Source organism: Triticum aestivum, chromosome 6D (assembly GCF_018294505.1).
Source record: "Triticum aestivum cultivar Chinese Spring chromosome 6D, IWGSC CS RefSeq v2.1, whole genome shotgun sequence".
NCBI lineage: Eukaryota > Viridiplantae > Streptophyta > Magnoliopsida > Poales > Poaceae > Triticum > Triticum aestivum.
The window spans coordinates 401,834,419-401,854,288 of record NC_057811.1 but is presented as its reverse complement, the minus strand read 5'-3'; the positions used below and the strand labels follow the sequence as shown (position 1 = coordinate 401,854,288).

At 48.5% G+C, this 19,870-nt stretch overlaps 1 protein-coding gene across 1 annotated transcript; it reads right to left on the bottom strand.

Annotated features, from left to right (window-relative positions):
• Positions 1 to 9,437: 9,437 nt before the first annotated feature.
• Positions 9,438 to 14,424, bottom strand: LOC123141742 (amino acid transporter AVT6A). Its single transcript, XM_044560819.1, has 5 exons — positions 13,739 to 14,424; positions 13,499 to 13,651; positions 10,315 to 10,521; positions 9,775 to 10,240; positions 9,438 to 9,693 (listed from the first exon to the last, which is right to left on the bottom strand). Exons 1-5 carry the CDS (start codon positions 14,136 to 14,138, stop codon positions 9,582 to 9,584), a joined length of 1,338 nt encoding a protein of 445 aa, XP_044416754.1. The 5' UTR covers positions 14,139 to 14,424; the 3' UTR covers positions 9,438 to 9,581.
• Positions 14,425 to 19,870: the final 5,446 nt, after the last annotated feature.

Genomic DNA, 19,870 nt, shown 5'->3' with positions numbered 1-19,870 from the left:
AATAAATTAGGGTAACAGCAAGCAAATTGATGCAAAGACATCGGCGTGGCGGCCGGCGAGCGGAGAATTACGCGTCGGCAAAAAGTAATAACACTACGGACACCGCTGGAGACGCACGGTGGATCGCCGGTAATTGAGGTACAAAACGGACAGCGCCGGAGCAGATGGATGGATAGATCCCGTGCGCGCGCGTCCTCTCTGGAGGAGCGAAAGGAAAAGGAGCTACTGGCTAGCTAGGTCGCGTAGTCGATCACGTGCTCCGCCGAGGATGAGAGGCGTTGTGGTGGAGGTGGGTGGGCCTCCCGCTAGCCCGGCCTTTCCCTCTGTCTCCACCGCTGCACATGCCGATGGAGGCGGCAGCTAAGCTACGCAGCCGGCGCGCGCATGCATGCATGATCCCGCGCGCTCCCTCGCTATATCGACGATCCCATGTCATGTCATGTGCCCGGCGGGTGAGCCAGCGCGACGCGGATCGTCGGCACGGCACGCGTGATCCGTGCCGCGCGTCGCCATGATGGATGCTCTGGCTCTGGCTTTAGGCCGGCTTTACAACCTCCATCGATCAAGACAGTGAGAGGAGCGCAAGCGCGGAGAAGATCTACCTACCGGCCGGCCGGCCTGTCTCGGAAACCGTCAAAACAGCCGGCCGGGCGGGTCGGGACCCGGGAGATCAAGCAGATCGATCATGCGTGCGCGCTCCCGATCCATCTGGATCGTCTGCGTGCATGCCCCTGTCCCGTCCCTGTCTGCCGTGCATCGCGCATACGTAGGTGCCGCCCGTGCACGTGCCAACAGTGGGGCTAGCTCTCGTGGCTCTCTCATGGGTCCGTCACCTCACCTCAGGGGAACGACGACGTCCCCATCATTCACCATGCCGCGGTGCGTGAACCAGCCAGGACACCACTCAGCTGATCGCGTCTCGTGCCTTCCGCACGGCACCACCACCAGCAGCAGCTGATGGCACGTGAAAGAGAGATCGGATCACGGGCGTCTCGCGAGCTGCGGCTAAGGCGAGCGTCGGGTCAGATCAGATCAGATCGATCGCCTGTTTGATTAACAACAAATCTCGCGAGGTGATGGAGCGGCGACGACGACGACCTTTGTAGCTCTAGCTACGGGTAGCTCAAGATCAAGCTGGGGTTCATGAACCCTGGCATAGTAAGTAGCTAGCCACCACCACTAGCCAGTGGCTACCTACCTAGCCTAGGTAGTAGTAGGGGTTAAAACTAGGACCGAGCTAGCTCAAGCACTCAGCAGCTGAGCACAAAGTCGTTGAGCGACAACGCAAAAACGACAAGCTGGGTGCGTGCATGTGCATGTGCCCCGCACAACCCCACGAAGCTTCCCGGCCGTTTCCTCTTGAGGCATAGCGAAATGTTACCGTATATATTATCTAGATCGATCTGCGAAATGATTTGTATGATGGATCCCATCATTGACAGCAGGGAGGGAGGCCAGTGAGAGACCGACGTGCCCGGCCTCTGAGGTCTGAGCTCTGAGCTCTGAGCGGAACATTCCCTCTGCAAACCCTCTGAGGAATCCGTTTAGGGATCAGTAAACAACTCGCCACCCGATTACCACCACTACTAATAGTTAATCAGGCCCGGATTAGTAAAGCATATCCTGGGCATCGACAGTCAGATCTGAGCCTAGTTTAGCTTAGCTTGGGGCGCGCCATCACGTGGCCAACGCACCCGTCCGTCCGTCCGCCCGTAGCCACCGCCAGGCAATTACTTACTCGGCTCAGTGGCGTGCTGGTGCTTTGCTTCGTGTCGCTTGTCGTTAGCTGCAAAAGCGAGGCCCCGTCTCGACTCTGGAGGGATGAAACTGAACTGTTTTCATTTGGCGAAATTCATGCGACATTCCTGGAGTAAATTGCAAAAAACCATCACATTTGAGGCTTCATCTGCGGAAAACCACCAGGTCGCTAATCATTTGCAAAAAACACCGCACATTCAGTAAACATTTTGCAGTTTGCACTGAACAGGTGATTTAGCCCATTTAATCACTTTCTGACATGTGGGGCCGGACTGTAAGGAGCTGACTTGGCAAAATAATCACACACAGATCCCTAATAGATTTAAAAAAAACAATAAGCCCCTGGACCATGCCCGGCTCCTGTCACCGCCGACCGGGCAGTCGCGGAGACGAGGAGGAGGTGGAGCGAAGAGGAGATGGATAGGAGTGAGCCGGCGAGCGCGGCGTGCGCGTCGCGGTGGCCGACGGTGACGGCGAGCAGGCCGGCGCGTCCCCGGCAGAGCGCCATGGCCTCCTGCTCGGCGCACCCACGACACAGCGCCACGACCATTCCCGGCGAGGGTGGAGCGAGGAGACGGGCAGGAGTGAGCCGACGAGCAAGGCGTGCGCGTCCCCGAGCGCGTCACGGTGGTGGGCATCGACCGCGGGCAGGTCGGCGCGCTCGTGGCACAACCGCACGGCCTCGTGCTCGTCCTCCTGCCGGGCACGCCCGCGACACATCACCATGACGCGCGACGACTGGGCAGGTGGTCTGGCATGGCCAGATCCCAGCGGTGGTCTACGGTTCGTGAAGCAGCGGTCGGAGGCGCGCCATGGATTCAGGCGGATCCGGCGACCCCGGTGCTCGGCGGAGTTGGAGCGGCCCCGCTCGCCGTTGCCCTCGTTCGCCTGCCCTCTGCCCGGCGGCAGAAGCATCCAAGCCGTGTCGTGCGGACGGCTGGACACATCACCAGGGCGCACCATGCTGGGCAGGTCGGCCACCGCGATGCGCCTTGCCGGCCGGTGTGCCCCCCCTGTCGCTGCGCGCGAGGAAGGAGATGCCCTTCGTGGGGGAGGGGGAGAGGGAGGGGCTTGATTGCTTTTTTTTTTAAGATTCAGGGGCGTATATGTCAATTTATTGCCAAATCAGCTCCTTACATTGCGGCCCCATTTGTCAGAAAGTGGTTAAACGGGCTAAATCACCTAATCAGTGCTTTTTGCAAAAAGTTTACTGAATGTGCGGTGATTTTTGCAAATGATTAGTGACCTGGTGGTTTTCTGCAGATGAAGCCCCAAATGTGATGGTTTTTTGCAATTCACTCACATTCCTGCGACACAGCGAGAGTTACCGAGACAGCCAAACCAGCGCCACCCATCGGGAGTTGGCGAGACAGCCGAATGGTCGCGCGATCATGGATGTATTTTGGTTTTGGTCGCTTGATTTTTCGGTTCGATTTGTATGTGCGGAACATGGATCTGTTTTTTAGGGGGGAAGCATGCATGTAAGCTCGGGGCTTTGGGAGTGCGCTGTCGCCTTCATGGCACGTGAGACGCCTATCATTTCCAACTTTGGATCGTGATCCATCGATCGATCGATCGGCACCGAAGAAAGAAAGTTCACCACAGTCCACAGAGGGTTACATCACGATTCCCCTCTCGCACACACTACGGCAGATAGCGAGAAGGGAAAACCTACGTAGTGGCTACACGAATCATAATTGTATCATCATAGTATATTCCAGTAGGTGAAATCCTCTTTTGCCTTAGCTTCTTTTTTTGTTCCTTTTCTTTTGCTTTTGAACTGAACTGGTACTGGTCTGCGTGGTTTCTCTTAATGAAATCGGAGGGGAAACCATTTTTTGCTAGAAAAATATTAATTTCCAGTAGGTGAAGCAGAAGGTAGCAGCTGGAAGAACTAGCTAGGAGAACTTAATCTTGTGAGCGCCGTTGAGGTGCCGGGCAGCCGCGGCCATCCGCCTGGCCGGGCCGTCGCCGGCGACCGGCTCGCCGTGGCTGCCGCCTTCAGAGCCGCAGCAGAAGCTCGCCAGCCACGACGCCAGCGCGGCCGGCCAGGAGAAGCTCTGTGGTTCGTACTCCATCATCACCTCTACCTCCCAGGATGTATAGCTGAACTGTGCAAGAACTGAAGCGAAGCTTAGCTTGGCTGACTGTTGTGGTTTGGTTACACTTGTTTATTACCCGCCCCTTTTATAGCGAGATGCTCCGTGGAGACGTGTGCTAGCTGGGGACGAGTTGCTTGGTGATGAAGTCGCAACGTGCGAGATTTTGGGTTGGTTCGTGGACTGCTCTCCGTCTCCCGCCGGTCAAGGCGGGGCGGTAAAGGTGATGTATGCCAAGGAACGTTCGGGTGTGTGTGCAGTGTCGACAGGTTCCTGGCTTGGTGATGCTGAGGCTGAGCTGCCTAAATGGAGGAATTCAACTGCGTGTCCTACGACTTGAGTGCCCATGGCTGGGAAAAATGGCAGGTGTTGCTTGCTTGCTTCCAAGCGCCAAGTCCAAACCCTACGCATGCAGATTGACTCCTCCGGGTCGCGACATGTACTCTATGATTGTTCAGCAAGAAAATGCAACGTCTCTGTCAGTGCTACCATTGCGCGTCCTGAATGTGGAGTACCTTTTTTCTTCACGCGCATTTTGTTGGAGTTGTATCAAATATTGGACTTGGATTCGAATTGTGTGTAGGCGAGAATTATGGAGTCGTGCCCTAATAGCAAACTAAAACCATGACAAAAATTATGGAACGGAACTAAGGGAGTGCAAAGTAAGCTATGACACGCGGCATGGTGTGAGTGTGATGCACCAGAAATGGACCGGTAAACGGCCTGGCATCTTGCACATATTTTTTGAAGAACAAGAAGCAAAAACATGTTATTCTCGAACCGAACGCAGAAAACAGAAAAATAAAGTTTAAGTCGTGTCTTTTGCTCCTTGATATGTTGTCATTACTAGCACATTGCCCATGCGTTGCTACGGAGCCAAATAAAGAAGTTACATTGAGATTGTCGCCAAATAATTTGATTTTTTGTGTATAGAATTAGGAAAATTCGTTGGGAAGAGAAACTAAAACCACGAGCATGATTTTGAGTGAAGTCCCACTTTTACAATTTATTAATTTAGTTTTTTTACAAGTGTTGTTCTCACATTAAAGTGGTATCGCATTTGTTTATTTATGTTAGGTCTGACAATGGACTAAAGGTACATTTGTTTACTTAAGTCGCTCGAAGGTTTCTAGTCTACATGTGGTAAAAGTCCATTTGTTTATTCTGTTGTTAGTTTCATATGTGAACTTGCAAGTGCATCTAGTGCCCCGTGCGGCTTTGGATGATTAATGACAATGCAATTACGGGACTGATGTGTTTCCGAGTATACAGAGTTGAATGTTCCTAAGGATTTTGTTTAAATTGAGAGTTATGACCCCCCAAAAATTGTGATGACAATGAATACTTTCGGATTGCATGCTCGAGGAACATTCAGCTCACAGATAGGAATATGAAGTGTAGTGAAGACTTTTATTTTCTAGTTTTAGTTTTTCTCTATTTGAGCCATAATGCACATCGTACTATTAAGGGGGATCTAACTGAAAGTTGAGATTTAGGTCTTCGATGTATGCTCAATCCAAAACCTATATATTAGAGCAAAGACTTTGAAATCTCTTCGTGCGTTGTGATTTTTTCTCCGAGTCCGAGACGATGTTCTTCGGGACTCAGAAGAAGAATCAGGCGCAGTTAAGTCGACTTAACTTGTTCCGCAAGTAAGTCGTAGGCCGCGTCTGAAATTTGACCATTGTGCCACATGTCGGTTGTTCGTCAGGTGGTCAGTGCCCCTATTGGTCATTTCACACCTCGAGATTGTTTCGGCTATAAATAGCCACCCACTTCAACCTTAGATGTTGGCTGCTCCATGAGAGAATTGATAAGAGCTTGTCAGAGGAACCCCTCCTACCGAAAGAGATTGAGAGGATCCTAAGAGAAGAAAATCCCAGAGCCTAAAACCTGCTAAGTGATTGAGCATCACTAAAGAACTAGTCGAAACTTAGCTAAACCTGTTACTCTTTTGGACCGTGCATCCACTAGATGGTTAGGTGTCTGTTGGGAGCCTCCGAGAGTAATTGTGCACGGTCGAAGAACAAGTTTGTGAAGGCCCCGAAGATTTACCTCAAAATCTAACACGAGTGATTTGGGCGAAGTATAAGTGACTTTAGCTCGGGGAGAATAGGGTGAAGGCCTTGTTTTCTGAGTTAAATCTCGGCTCCTCCAACTAGACAGAGTTGTGCCAGCAACTTGAACCGGTTGAACGAATCTCTGTCTTCGTCAAGATATGGGTTTTTACTTTCTTGAACTCATTTATTTTGTAATTCACATCTGCTCGATGATCATCTCCCCGTCTTCTTTCTATGTGAATGTTGCAAAGATGTTTTCGAGTACTTAGTTATTCCGCTGCCTATGCTATGTTTACTTTCATGTGCACTGCTACTTAGATTTACTTTTGTTTATCTAGTTGTTTCTCTAGGTTGTCTCTCTGTTCAGTTTAGTTTACTCTTTATTATGTTGACTGATTGTTCTTCATACATTGTCTTACTTCGAAAACTTGCTTTGCCGAAGTATTTGTCAATTCTCCCATTCAACCCCCTCTTCTGGTCGACATCTGATCCTACATAACTCATCATTAACTCCGCCCTTCATAAGTAGGAAAGATTATTGTCCATTAACTGTGATTGCTGCTGTGTTCTTTCGCTAGGTTCTGTCATCTCCGTCATCGTTCTGTGACATAAAGATGGTGTTTTAGGCTGCTAGTCTGAGCTTGCTATGCACTCTGTTTGAAAATTGTTTGCTTTTCTTCAGGTGTACGCTATATCAAAGACCTAAGGGTTTTATTAATAAAACCGGGGAGTAATCCCTTCATTCAAAAATGAAAATCAGTAGCATGAACAAACTACTGGTTGGATGGTTAGAATGATAATTGTTCTAGCCCAATTTTAATAAATATCAGGTTAATATATTGTGTGTCTTAGCCATGCAGAATTTGTTTTAGTGCGCATAAAAGGAGTGGAAACTAATTTCCCTCTCTCATCTCCCACATTCTTCAAAGAAAGGTGTTAGGTCCAACTAAAAAAAGTTGTGAGGGTTTCCATGTATGTGTGCCGCCGCCACCACCGCCGCTGGTTTCCCTTCCTTCCGAGGGCCTTCTGGCGCCAACGAAGGGGAGAGGGGGGGGGTCCAAATTTGTGGTTGGTCGTGTTTGGGTCACCCTAACTCTAGATAGGACTCATTCTAGGAGGTGTTTGGACGACCATGGCGAGGCGATGGCGTTATCACCCACGTGGACTATGTTATCCTCATCCCGTTCTCATTCCGACGATATTGGTCGGTGTCAGTGGAGGGTGTGGGGTGTAGGGCTTCGGCCAAGGCCAGATCTTTGGCTCGTTTACTCTAACATTTTGTTTAGGTGGTCTTAGACAGTGTCATTTGGCGGAGCGGATGGTGATGACTCGTGTTTTGGTCTTCTAGCTTCTTCTCTGTTCGGCGATGTATGGCTAAGGATGGTTGTCGAGTCCCCTCGTCTTCTTATTCTTGCTATCTGATCCCCGGTTCATTTTCACCGGCTTCTTCTGGCTCCGACTGGCAACTTCCATGCCTTAATTCCAAGGGTGTTTTGAAGATCTAGAGGCAGCAACAGGCTTTGCTCATGACGCCCCGCCGAGTGTAGAAGGAAGATAACGCTGGCATACCCCATGCCCTGTGTTTTATTTATAGCTTTTGTAAGGATGGTCTTGTAATTGTTGAACAATTCTAACATATGACCTTTCGTGTCAGAAAAAAAAGAACACTTAAAATCGCTAAAGGAGTTTTGATTTTTTTAGAACTAAAGGAGTAGTGAGTGCTCTTGGGCCACCGCGCTTCACATGTGATTAGGGAAACTCCAATGCAGGTCACCAAATCGACCACAAAATTCCAAACCGTCCGGTCTGACTGCTTTTAGCTATCACACGACGGTCGCCTAAAATGTCCTAACCGGCTCGGGCGTCCGAAATCTTGCAAGCCAGTGCCAAACCGGGGGAAGGTTTGCGTCCGCCACGTCGGACTCTGACGCCCCGGACCCACCCAAAACCCCTCGCTCGCAGCGTCTGCTCGCTCTCTGCACCGCATTTATGCCAGCCAGAGCAGATGAGACCGCACAATAGACTACTAGTGCATTTATGTCGGCTGACCAGTCGTGCGCCTACCCGGCGTTGGTACTAGCATGGTGAATGAGAAACCAACTCCAGCTGCCCGCATTCAACCCACTGCTCCTCCTGTCCTGACTATTTAAGCCGGTCGGCCACTCCCCAAAATCCTACCCCTCAGAAACTTTATCCCACAGTTCGAGCAGCTGTCCAACCACCCCATTGCATACTCGTCCATCGTCCACGGTCTCCATGGCCCGGTCCTTTGCTATGTTGTACATGAGGCTCATGCCGGCGCGCCGCACGCAAATCGTGGCGGAGATCCGCGATGCAAAGGCCTGGCGCCAAGCCTCCATTGATGCGGCCAAGCTTCGATCTCTCTAGAGTGCTTGCAGGAAGATATGGAGGAGGACGAGGAGGACGGCGACCTCATGGCCATGGCGAAGATCGCCATGGAGGAGGTGGAGGGGGAGCAGGCGACTACACCGGTGAAGAATTCACCGATGTCCAGGTTCAGCATCCTGCAGGCGAGGCAACACTAAAACCGGGTGCTGGCAGAGGCGAAGACAGAGGGGAGCAGGCACTGATGGAGGAGCCGCCTGTGTCTACGTTCAGGCTGTTGCAGGTGGAGCAACATTATAACTTCCGTCTCCTGGAGGAACCAGCTGGACACGGAGAGCCCATCCGAAGCTGCCGTCATGATCATGGTTGCTGTGGGCCCGGCGACCATCGACGTAACTGGGCCGTGCTTGCCTGGGCGCATGGCACCTGCACCATCCACCACGAGCGTTGGGAGCTCGGTGTCAACGATGCGAAGTGCAACTGACTCGTTGAGGGGCTAGAGACGGAGGACGACGACGCGCCGGAGCAGCGCATCGATGATGCCAAAGAGGCATCCATCGTCACCTCCGCCTCATATCCACCGGCCGCCAACGGTGACGAGGTCGGGCCGTCCGGCTAGCAGTAGAGGAAATTTTTTAAATTGTTTTTAATGATATTTTACTATGTAGGTGTAAAAAATAATTAAAAATTGAATGTAAAAATGGTGTCCGTTTTATTTGATGACTACGGCCGGGAAGTCTCCATCCGTCCGGCTGTTCGCGGACGTTTGGTGTCGTCCATTTGATGATCCTAATTGGAGTTGCCCTTAGGAATCTTCAAATCATTAAAGGTGCTCTTGGGCCAGAAATTCTAGAGTGGGTTATTTGCGTTGGGCGTTGGTCAGTGTGTACTGCGTTGGGCCGTAACCCAGGTGAGTTCTCAGCTAACTGATCATCGTGAAGAAATGGACTGATCTCCTCCTTAACAGTTCCCCTGTGTGCGCTCTACTGCTCTTCCTCTTCTCACCCAAATTGGCTAAGAGACTCGTTGGCTAGCTATTTTCTCGTCCCCAATTCACGACATTACAGCCTTGGTTTCAGAGCTTTATAATGTCGCATTTTCTTGGCACTATCATGCCAATGGATTGGAATCCAGTCCTTACTCAACTTCTGCACATCATGCAGAGCTGCAGAGATATTTACATGTACATGCATTTATAGGTGGAAGGACTCAAGTCGGTCTCTCATCACCAACCTAATATACATACATAGCGCCATGGTGTAGGCGACCGCTCCGTGCCGGTGCTGCCAGTCCCATGCCATGCCAGTATGCCACCAAATCACAACGAGGAAGCGTCGCTGTACACGGCCACTCCGTTCGACACCGCCGCGATCACGATCATGAACAACGCCAGGACCTTGTCCCTCTTCTTCGCGATGCCGTGGCGATCCCTGACAACGAGATCCATGAATAAATTAACAGTCGATCATCACGAACAAATCAACTAAGTTTCTTGTTGTCAACTCACTGACCTCAGCGCCATGCCGGCGGGGAAGATGTAGGCGATGGAGACGGCGGCGGTGGCCCCGGTGAACTGGAAGGCGTCCCAGATGTTGGGGATGAAGTTGGCGGCCAGGAAGATGACGGCGAGGAGCGCGACCGTGAGCGCCGCGAACCTCCGGTTGTCGCAGGCCAGCGGCCGGGCGGAGGGGAAGAGGAGGCCGTCCATGTTGAGGCGCAGCGCGTGGAAGACGATGGGGAAGACGAGCATGAGGTGGAGCGCGTAGCTGACCCTGACGGCGTCGTTGAAGACGCCGCCGTAGGGGATGCCGAGGTCCGAGTCGAAGTTGGCCAGCACGTCGTCCAGCGTTTCCTCGCCGAAGAGGAGGAACCCGAAGAAGCTGGTGGTCACGTACACGGCGGAGCACAGCACCAGCGACGCCCGCACGATCGGCTTGATCTGGGCCGGGTCCTTGAGCTCGTTGTGGATAGGGTGCACTGCACAATTAATGTCAGTGCAGGCAGAAGCGGCTAGCTCACTGGAGTTGCTCAGGTCAGCAGGTGTGCAGTACCATTGTAGTGGCAAATGAAGGCGGTGACAAGAACTGGAGCGGCCGTGAAGAGTTTGAAGATGGACGCCCAGGTCCCGTGAACGTCGGGGAACAGCATGGGCATCGGGATCTGCCCTCTAGTCAGTTTGATCATGGCGATTCCGGCGGTGATCACGACGAACACGACGGCCAGTGCCACCGATAGCGCAGAAGTGTATTTCAGTGAATCTAAATCAAAACAGCAAAATGTTCAGAAATATAACCCCATTTTATCGTAAGAAGAGCATTTTTTTGTGAGTGCAGCGTTCGTTGCCCACGCTCATCTGCCCCTGGTCAGAAAAAAAGTCACAAGAAATTCAAAAAAATTCCAAAAAAAAATCAGTCGTTGAAAATTTATTGCGTAAGGTCCGCTCTAATTTTCAGATCATTTAGACATTTTGCCGAGAGGTGCTCAGATGTCTAAATGATTTGAAAATTAGAGAGGACCTCACGATCAAATTATCTACCATACAATTTTTTTTTTGAATTTTTGGAAATTTGCTTATATTTGTTTTGATTTTTTTTCGTAAACATGAGTAATACAAGTCCGACTCATTTCTTAGCAAACTATACTAGACACGGTGGTCGTACTGCAGTTTGGTTATGCTCCGGTCCTGAGGATGTTGAGGACCGTTGTCTCGCTGATTGTAATCTTGATGGTTAAGTAATGCAAATTCTATCGCAAAGAAAAACCTATTGAATATTGCAACATTATACATTCGTTCCTCTGCTTGAGTACCATTTTTTTGGGGTCCCTCGACTGCACTTGAACGGTTTTGATGATAATGTACTCCCTTCGATTCAAAATAAGTGTCATGATTTTAATTCAAAAATTTGAACTATTGCGACACACTTGTTTTGGATCAGAGGGAGTAGCATTTTTTTCGGCTCCTTGCTTCACTGTAAACGTTTTGATGGCAATTTAGCAATTTTTTAGCATGTGGCAACTCAACTAGTGTAAGCTTCATCTTAAAAAAACTAGTGTAAACTTTGACAGAATCATGAAAATATTTAGAGATTTTTTTTATAATTTAGGGAAAAAATATATTTTTTTTACTGACCTTACAGACATACCAAATATTCTGGATAATTAAAGTTGAAATTCATAACAATCAGAAATATTGTGCAAAACCCGTGGAACTAATTAAAGTTCTGGTAATCCTTTAAATTCCATAAAGTTACCAATGGTTTATTCGTTATTATTATTATTATTTAAATCTCAATATCTTTGGATAATATATTTTTAATACATTTATGATTGTTCTACATTACATGTTTTCCTTTTGTGTAAATATTCATATAAGAGTTTGCATTTTAACAAAAAAGATCCATTGAAATCCAATTTTAAATGTTGATAATAATAATAATCATATCCACATGTTTTGAAAATATGTTGAGTTAAGTTTTTTTTATTTGGCACACATTACCGTATGTGTGTGGATTTCCTTTTTGAGAAAAATGCAGTTGAGAGAAAAATAAGATTTCTTGATAGCTCCGATAAGTCAGGTGCCTGGAAAATATTGCGCAGTCAAATTTGTCGACCGTTATATCATCAACCAATGGCCACGATACCACGTGCACTGTTCGTCTGCAATCACCACTGGCGACCATGTTCATGCCCCACCCTTCCCACTGACGTGCTGCTGCCATGCCGAGTCATCCGTCCAAACGTCACGAGGCACCAGACTCCCCCCCCCCCCCCCCCCCCCCACCGAAAGTATCACGTACTCCCATCCTTGGGGTACTCCCGATGTTCCAAGCTCAAAAAAACCATTCATAAATGTTTCAATAAATTCCAAGAAAAAATGTAAATGTTCGCAAGGAATGTAACTACAATCCCGAAAAAAAAATTAGGTCCAAACTCGAAATGCACATTAAGAAATAAAAATGTGAAATCTGGTATGAATAGTGTAAAGAAAAGACAAAATCAACATTAACACTATTCATATCTGGATTTCACCGTTTTGTTTCTCAATGTACATTTCGAGTTTGGACCTGAAATTTCTAGAGGTTGTAGTCATATTCCTTGCGAACATTCATATTTTTTTCTGGAATTTTTGAAAACATTTAAGATTTGTTTTTCAACTTGGAGCACTGGGAGTACCAGATATCCCCCCCCCCCCCCCCCCCCCCCCCCGCCCCGGGCACATTCGCATTCAGCCTCGCCGAGGTCGACGCTGGTCGCTAGCCTCGGCACGTCGCCCTCCTTGGAAAATCAACTTGGCGTGAGCGGATTTTCCGGGTACATGAGAAATAGCAAGCACGTTTTTATACTGTTTTTCTGCATTTTTTCATATGCAACTCCTTTTCTTTTAGAAAAATGTAGTTGCTTTTTTGTTCAACTAAAATAAATTAGGCTTATTTACAGCGGGCAAAAAATAGAAACTAAGCCGCCATATGTGGGAATTCATCGGCACATCTCTAAGCCGTTATCAGTGTGTTAATTAATCACACCCTAGATGGTTTGACATCTAAGAAACCTAACATTTGTGGTTTTATATTGAAGGGTATAACATATACCTTGACAATAGTCTCTTAAGAGAGAATTTGACAGTAGTTGGGACTTGACAAACCAAAATTTTAATACCGATTAGGAGCCGTTTAGACGTCAGGTATCTGACAATAGATCAAGCGCCAGCCACTTTCTTTCTCGGTCATATGATCAGCATCCAATGGCGGTCTTGCGCGCACTGTTCTTCTTCTTTTTCTATTTCTTCTTCTCCGTCTCCGCCCACGATGCTTCCTCCTGCCCCATAGCCTACCCTGGCCTAAACCGCACGGTCCGCGGCTATCGCTGCCTTGCCGCCCAGTCCTCCCCTCGATCTTCCCCGACCGCCTTGCTGGCCACCGCCCCGAAAATCCCTCTAAGCCCCACATCACCGGTGAAAACCTCCGGCGGTCCCTTGCCCCCACACCCTTAAGATGGATAATAGGGTTGTAGCTTCCCCCTAAGATAGATAGTGAGGCCACAGCTTTCTCCTAAGATAAATAGTGTGGTTGTTCTTCTCCGTCGAGATTTTTTCTTCTCCTGCAATGTCTAGTGTGAAGGAATGAAGGAAGGAAGGAAGGAAAAAGGTGACTGACGTGATAAAAAAATTCAGGTGCCTGAAAAATAGTAAAACCGTGCCAATTAATGAACCGGACAAATTGCCCTAGGCGTACGTACCGACGCGCTTGAAACATGTGAGCGGCATGAAGACAGCGAGGGTGGTGAAGAGCAGGATGGCGAAGCGGCCGTTCCAGCGATTCGGGCCGAACCAGCCTTCAAACACGCCGTGATGGTGCTTGCCGCTCGAAGAAGTCCCCGACAGCACGTCGCCTTTGTCCGTCGTCCACAACAGTCGCAAACTAGTCAGAGCATTTCTTTCTCTCGAGCAATGCAACGACATTGTTGTACTGTAGGTACCGATGATGATCATGTAGACGACCATGACGCCGATGTTGTTGACGACGACACAGAGCTGGAGGAGCCCCCTGCCGAGCGCCCCGAAGGCGTCGCCCATGGCCTCGCCGTACGACGCGGCGCCCACGGCGTTGCTGAACCGCATGAGCAGCTCGATGGAGGCGTCCGTGAGCACGGCGGCCAGCACCACCAGGGTGAGGCCCGGGACGAGGCCCAGCACCCTCATGGTGGCCGGGAGTGCCATGATGCCCGCGCCCACGATGGTGGTGGACAGGTTGAACACCGCGCCGGAGAAGGAGGCGTCGCCGTCGTCCAGGCCGTCACCCTCGCCGTCCTTGTGCCTCCTGGCGACGAGGGGCCTCCTCGCCTCCGTGTCGCCGGCGCCCGCCGTCGGCATCACCATGGCGCCTGCGGGAGCCGGGTATCTCCGAGGATAATGTGGTTTGCGCGTGCGGAATTCCAGCTTTGGATCGAATAGCAGCAACTCTTCGCGCGCGGCCGGGCACTGATCGGTCGATTAGAACGTCGTGAGATGCAGGGGTTTCACCGGAGAATGGGGATTCCGGGACGGCGTCCGAGTATATATCCGACACGCAGGCGCAGGAGGAGGATCGAGGAACGTGCAATGGCCGGCCGATGGGGAGATAGCTAGTGAAGTGGGCGCGGATCGTCCCTAACTTTGGCCGGAGGAGAACATCTCCGTCTTATAATTAGTAGGCATCATCCCGGTTCGAAGAAGCTTTTTAGAGCGCCTCCTGTTTTAGCAACCGCTTGGCAGGGACCAAGGATCATAGCACGGGCCTCCAATCTCCATTGCCATCATGGAAGCTGCAGTGAACATCAACAAAGGGGTATCTCTGCACCGAGTAAATAGCATAAAACTACTAGTTTACAGGCTATGGTTTCAAAAAACTACCGAATTTATTTTTTTCGCTAATAACTACCAAGTCAGGGGTTGGTTGTTTCAAAAAACCCCAAATTCTCTTTGTTAAAAAATTAAACAGGTTTATGACAGGTCGGGCCCGCCACTCAGGGGTTGACCATTTGTTTGACCGACTTGTGGGGCCACATGTCAGCGCCTCATCAACAGAATTTTTACAGATTAGCCCCTACAAATATTTTTAAAAAGCAATCGGGTCATTGGAATCCACAGATTTTTTACGGATTAGCCCCTACAAATATTTTAAAAAAGCAATCGGGTCCCTGAAATCAATTTCAAAAAGCAATCGGGTCCTTGGACTGTCGCCGCTGCGCCTCCAAAGGGCTCTGCCCGTGGTCGCCGTTGCGCATCCATGGGGCTCCGCCCGTGGTCGCCGCTGCACGTCACCATGGGTGGTCGCCACCGCGCACTGCTGCCATGGGGTTCCGCCTGCGATCACCGCGCGCCATGGGGCTTCGCCCGTGGTCGTCGCCGCGCGCGCCATGGGGGTCCGCCCGCGGTCGTCGTCGCGCCGCCACCCGCGCCGCAGACAGCACCAGCAGTCCCCGCCCGCTCCCGCAACCCCTGACCTCCGCCACCAGCGCGACAGAGCCAGCAGCCCGCACCCACCTCGAGTTGGCGCGAGGAGGAGAGAAGAGGGAGAAGCCGCACTATGGGGAGCACACCGCGGTTGCGGGCACGGCTCGCCGGCCGGAGGGAGGCCCGCGGCGACGACGGGGCTACTGGCCGGCGAGCTCCTCACGGCTGGGCTGCTGGCCAGCGAGTTCATCCGGCGGGGCTGCTGGCCAGCGCAGCTCCTATCGTTCTGGAGCACAGGGACGGGAGGGACCCGATTGCTTTTGTAAAAATTTATAAGGACCTGATCGCGGTTTTTTAAAACAGACAGTGACATGTGGGTCCCAAATGTCAGCTAACGGTCAAACAGACGGGTTGTTTAGGTGCGGGCCCGACCTGTCATAAACCTGTTTAATTTTTTAACAAAGAGAATTTGGGGTTTTTTGAAACAGCCAACCCCTGACTTGGTAGTTATCAGCGAAAAAAATAAATTCGGTAGTTTTTGGAACCATAGCCTGTAAACTAGTAGTTTTATGCTATTTACTCCTCTGCACGACAGCAAGCTTTGCAGATTCTGCTGGGATTCACTTCCGGCCATAATAAAATCTATGAATCATAGAGAGCACACGGAGTAAACATTTTTTAGAGAAAAACTTTCAATCTATTCATCAAATGTCAAGATAGTACAAAAAACATCAAAAATAAAAAATATATCTAGATCTGTAGACCACCTGTCGACAACTATAAGACACAGAGTAAAATTTGAATTGAAAAAGTTTGGCCATAAGAGCAATAGATCCTGTATTCCTAAAAAACTATCTGTTCGTTTACGAAAAGTTGTGGCGAAAACAAGCCTCCCAGACCTGATTTTTTTACGGGTTCCATATAACCACCTCCGGCGCCCCACAATTTTACAGGGAAAAAAGTCTTTCCGTATAATTTAGGCAGGCGGATAACCGCCTGAAACTTCACCAGCATAGCCGTTGCGTCGTCGAGGGACATCCGCCGCTACACCGCCACTGCTCTGGCACTTTGCCGCCACCACGAGGCCTACTACCAGGTTGCGCCCCCGCCGTGCCGCCGGGCCGGCCACCGCGCCTCCAGGCCGTGCCGCCAGGTATGAGGACATCTCAATCATGGACACCACACCACCAATCATCAACGGTCCAATCACAAGAAGCCACAATGCAAATACATGATCAGGTGAATGCTTACTTAAGTTTATCTTTTGACCTCTAAAACATGCTTGTGCCTTCACCTCCTTCATTGCTTATTGAACTCAGGTGCAACATCGAAGAAGACCAACAACATTTTCAGTCCAATCCGAAACAATGTTTCATGACGAAGAAACAGAGTTGCGAAGAAATAGGCTGTCTGCCGAAGAAACGATGTTTTGGCGCTGGTGAAACAATGTTTTGCACGAGTTTGGATATTCCAACTTGCGAAAGGTTTCCAGAACTCGAGTTTGCTATTGAAAGAAACATTGTTTGACTCCAGTAAACAATGTTTGGTCGGGAACCACCAACCACCTCCAACGAGAGATTTTCAGAAGCTGCCTCATTAAGTCTCGAAGCCATTTAGTCAAACCAAAGTTGGTTCGCTTTCAAACCTAAGCAAGTTCCCGAAGCTAGTTTGGTTTCACACCTATCCAGGGGGTGTCCCTATTATAAATAGGCTAACTCTTCCCGTCGTTGGGGACTTTTGCCATTTCTATCAAAGACCAAAGATATAGACTCCTCCTGAGATTGGAGAGCTCTTGTTATCCTTATTCTCGTGATTCCTTAAGAAATTGCTTCTAATTTGTGCTCCACGACTAGATTGTGTTGTGTGGGTTAGAGTTCGTGGTTTCCCTTGCGGATTGCACCTATCCCGTGCTCCACGACTTGAGCGTGGTTGTGTGGGGTAGTATGCGGGTTGTGGATCGGCGAATGCTCGGATTGCAGGCTTCAGTGAGCATCCTCCTCGTCGGGTCATAATATCTTATTTTCCGTTTTTCGACTGCTTGCAACTAGTTATCCCCATCCATTTATCGATCCTATGCCGTGAAGATTTAACCTCCCCTTGTACACCCCCTTCTCCAAAGACGGTGTCGCATCATCTGGTATCAGAGCAAGAAGGTAAACCCATCGCCTATTTCAGTGAGAAGCTTAATGGTCCACTCTTAATTATTTCGTCTATGATAAAGAATTGTATGCACTTGTTTGATCTTTGGAAACATGGCAACATTATTTCTAGCCAAAAGAGTTTGTAATACATTCTGACCATAAATCTTTAAAACATCTAAAAGGTCAACTCAAATTGAACCGTAGATATGCAAAATAGAGTGAGTTCATAAAGTATTTTCATTATATTTTCAAGTACAAGAAAGGGAAGGATAACGTTTTTGCCGGCGCATTGTCTAGGCGTCATATTTTACTATCCCAACTTGATGTTAAAATCCTTGGTTTAGAAAGCATCAAAGAATTGTATGCTAACAACTCATATTTTGTTGAACCATTTTCAAAGTGCAATAAGGGAAAGGGATGGGAGAAGTTTCATTTGCATGATGGATTTCTATTTCAAGCTAAACTGTGCATTCCAGATTGATCTGTTCGTTTGATGTTGTTGCAGGAGGCTCACCACTACTAGGGAAAACCCTAGTAGCAGCGCTTGTTTTTGAGCTAGCAGTAGCGCTTGTACCAGCGCTACAGCTAACTAGTAGCAGTAGCGCTGGAAAGGGAGCGCTACTGCTATACCTAGTTAGCAGTAGTGCTTTTCTTTGGTAAGCGCTACTAATAGTACTAAGTAGCAGTAGCGCTTCTTCTGAAAAGTGCTGCTGCTAACTTTTCCTGTATTTTTAAAAATACAGCTTATTTTCATTGTGGTTTTATATACAGTACTTTCATCACATGATTTTATGACCATGATTAGTTATTATATATAACAGTGGGTGAAATGAACGTGGAGTAGATTCAAGTGAAGGCAACATGTGGAGCATGTCGAAAGTACTACTAATCCAAACTTGATCTAGTTTGGATTAGTAGTACTTTCGATGTGTGCCACATGTTGCCTCCACTTGAATCTAATCCATGTTCATTTCACCTAGTGATATATATAATAACTCATCATGCTCATATAACAACTTAGCATCATGCATCATCGATCATAATAATAAATAACTCATCATTGGTATCATAATAACAAGTCATACTCATCATCATCGATCATACAACTTCTACTCGATACCACATCATCATCATAGTCATCTAACCAATCCTACTTAGTTGTTCTTAGCACATGATCATGAGTATTAGCTAGGACCTACTACCTTCTCCTAGGTAAAATAGTATAAAACAAGATAGCCCCTGACTCTCCATTATGGAGAATGGAGATTATCCTGTCTTCAATTCTTGCCTTTCGCACAATCTTGCTTCCAAGAACCTCCCTACGACTGACCATACATTTTTTCCATTCTTTGATTATCAGGTCTTCACTGTTTTTAGAAATCCGATATGCACATGTGTGACTCGTAGGATGACCTGGCTGTATGTTCAAAACATCAAGGCGACCATTCTGATACATCAGATGAGGCACACAATCCGACAGGATTTTCTGTTGAAAAACATAGTAATAACTTCGTAGTTAGCAATGTACTTAAGTTCTAAAAAAAATATGCAAAAGATGCACGGATGTCGTAATAGTAAAAATATCTTACCATGCCATCTCCATGGATGTTAGCATGGTTCAACACGTGCACTAGTGGCACGTATTCACCATAATGTGGAAGAGTTTGATAATATGTATTGTAATTCTCAAGATCAGTACAAAATGCGATCAGATGATTTTTCTCCTGATAAGTTAACTCAGAGCCATCGGTGTTATAGGTTCCGTCTACCATCTTCCGCACATTGTTTGAAGAATGAAAAGAAGCTATTAATGGAAATAAGCTATCAACTATTTTGAAATAAACAATATAAATTAGTTAATAACTATGTTTGAGAAACTCACATAGCGGTAGAATTGGAAGCGTATCAATAAGGACCCAAATGTCCATATTGTCTTGGTCGATGTCAGGATCACCAAGATCCATGGTGACAAGCATACCCTCATAAAAACCATACATCTTGCAAAGTGCTTCCCAATTTTTGTAACCAAAATGGGTTACGTTCTCAGAATTGTACAAATTTACTTCAAAATCCGTACCATGATGGGTCCTTAGGTGAATTTTCTTTGTTTCAAAATTTTCACGGTCTTCAAAATCCATCCTCTCCAAGACATAGCGTCTTGCATGGCATGGTGTAAGGGCATTTGTATCCCTTAGATGTTTTGGTGATTGATGACAATGCTTTTGCGGACTAATCGTGTGCATTGAGTTTTTCAGAGATTCATCCTTTGGCACGAGACGATTCCCTCCTCTCGGAGTTTGAAGCGAAGACGGTGCAGTACTTTCGAATTAGTTTGGTGGACTAGTTTCGTAGGGATCACCGTACTATCAAGAGGAGGTCCGCTTTGGAAAGGCTAGGGTGGAATCATCACGTACACTTCCTTTACACACCCTCCGAGCCTTTCCGCTTCGTTGATGAGCTCGTTCCCCTCTCTCAGTGTGCCCTCTCTGGTCCCAGCGGTAGTACCGCTTGGGTGCTACAAGCGGCAGTACCGCT

What these genes read in the sequence shown, in the direction of transcription:
- LOC123141742 (XM_044560819.1), bottom strand. Translation starts at nt 14,138, where the DNA reads ATGGTGATGCCGACGGCGGGCGCCGGCGACACGGAGGCGAGGAGGCCC. An exon ending in CGTCTACATGATCATCATCG is followed by an intron (nt 13,652 to 13,738) that starts GTACCTACAGTA and finishes CGACGGACAAAG; the next exon opens with GCGACGTGCTGTCGGGGACT. An exon ending in CTTCATTTGCCACTACAATG is followed by an intron (nt 10,241 to 10,314) that starts GTACTGCACACC and finishes TTAATTGTGCAG; the next exon opens with TGCACCCTATCCACAACGAG.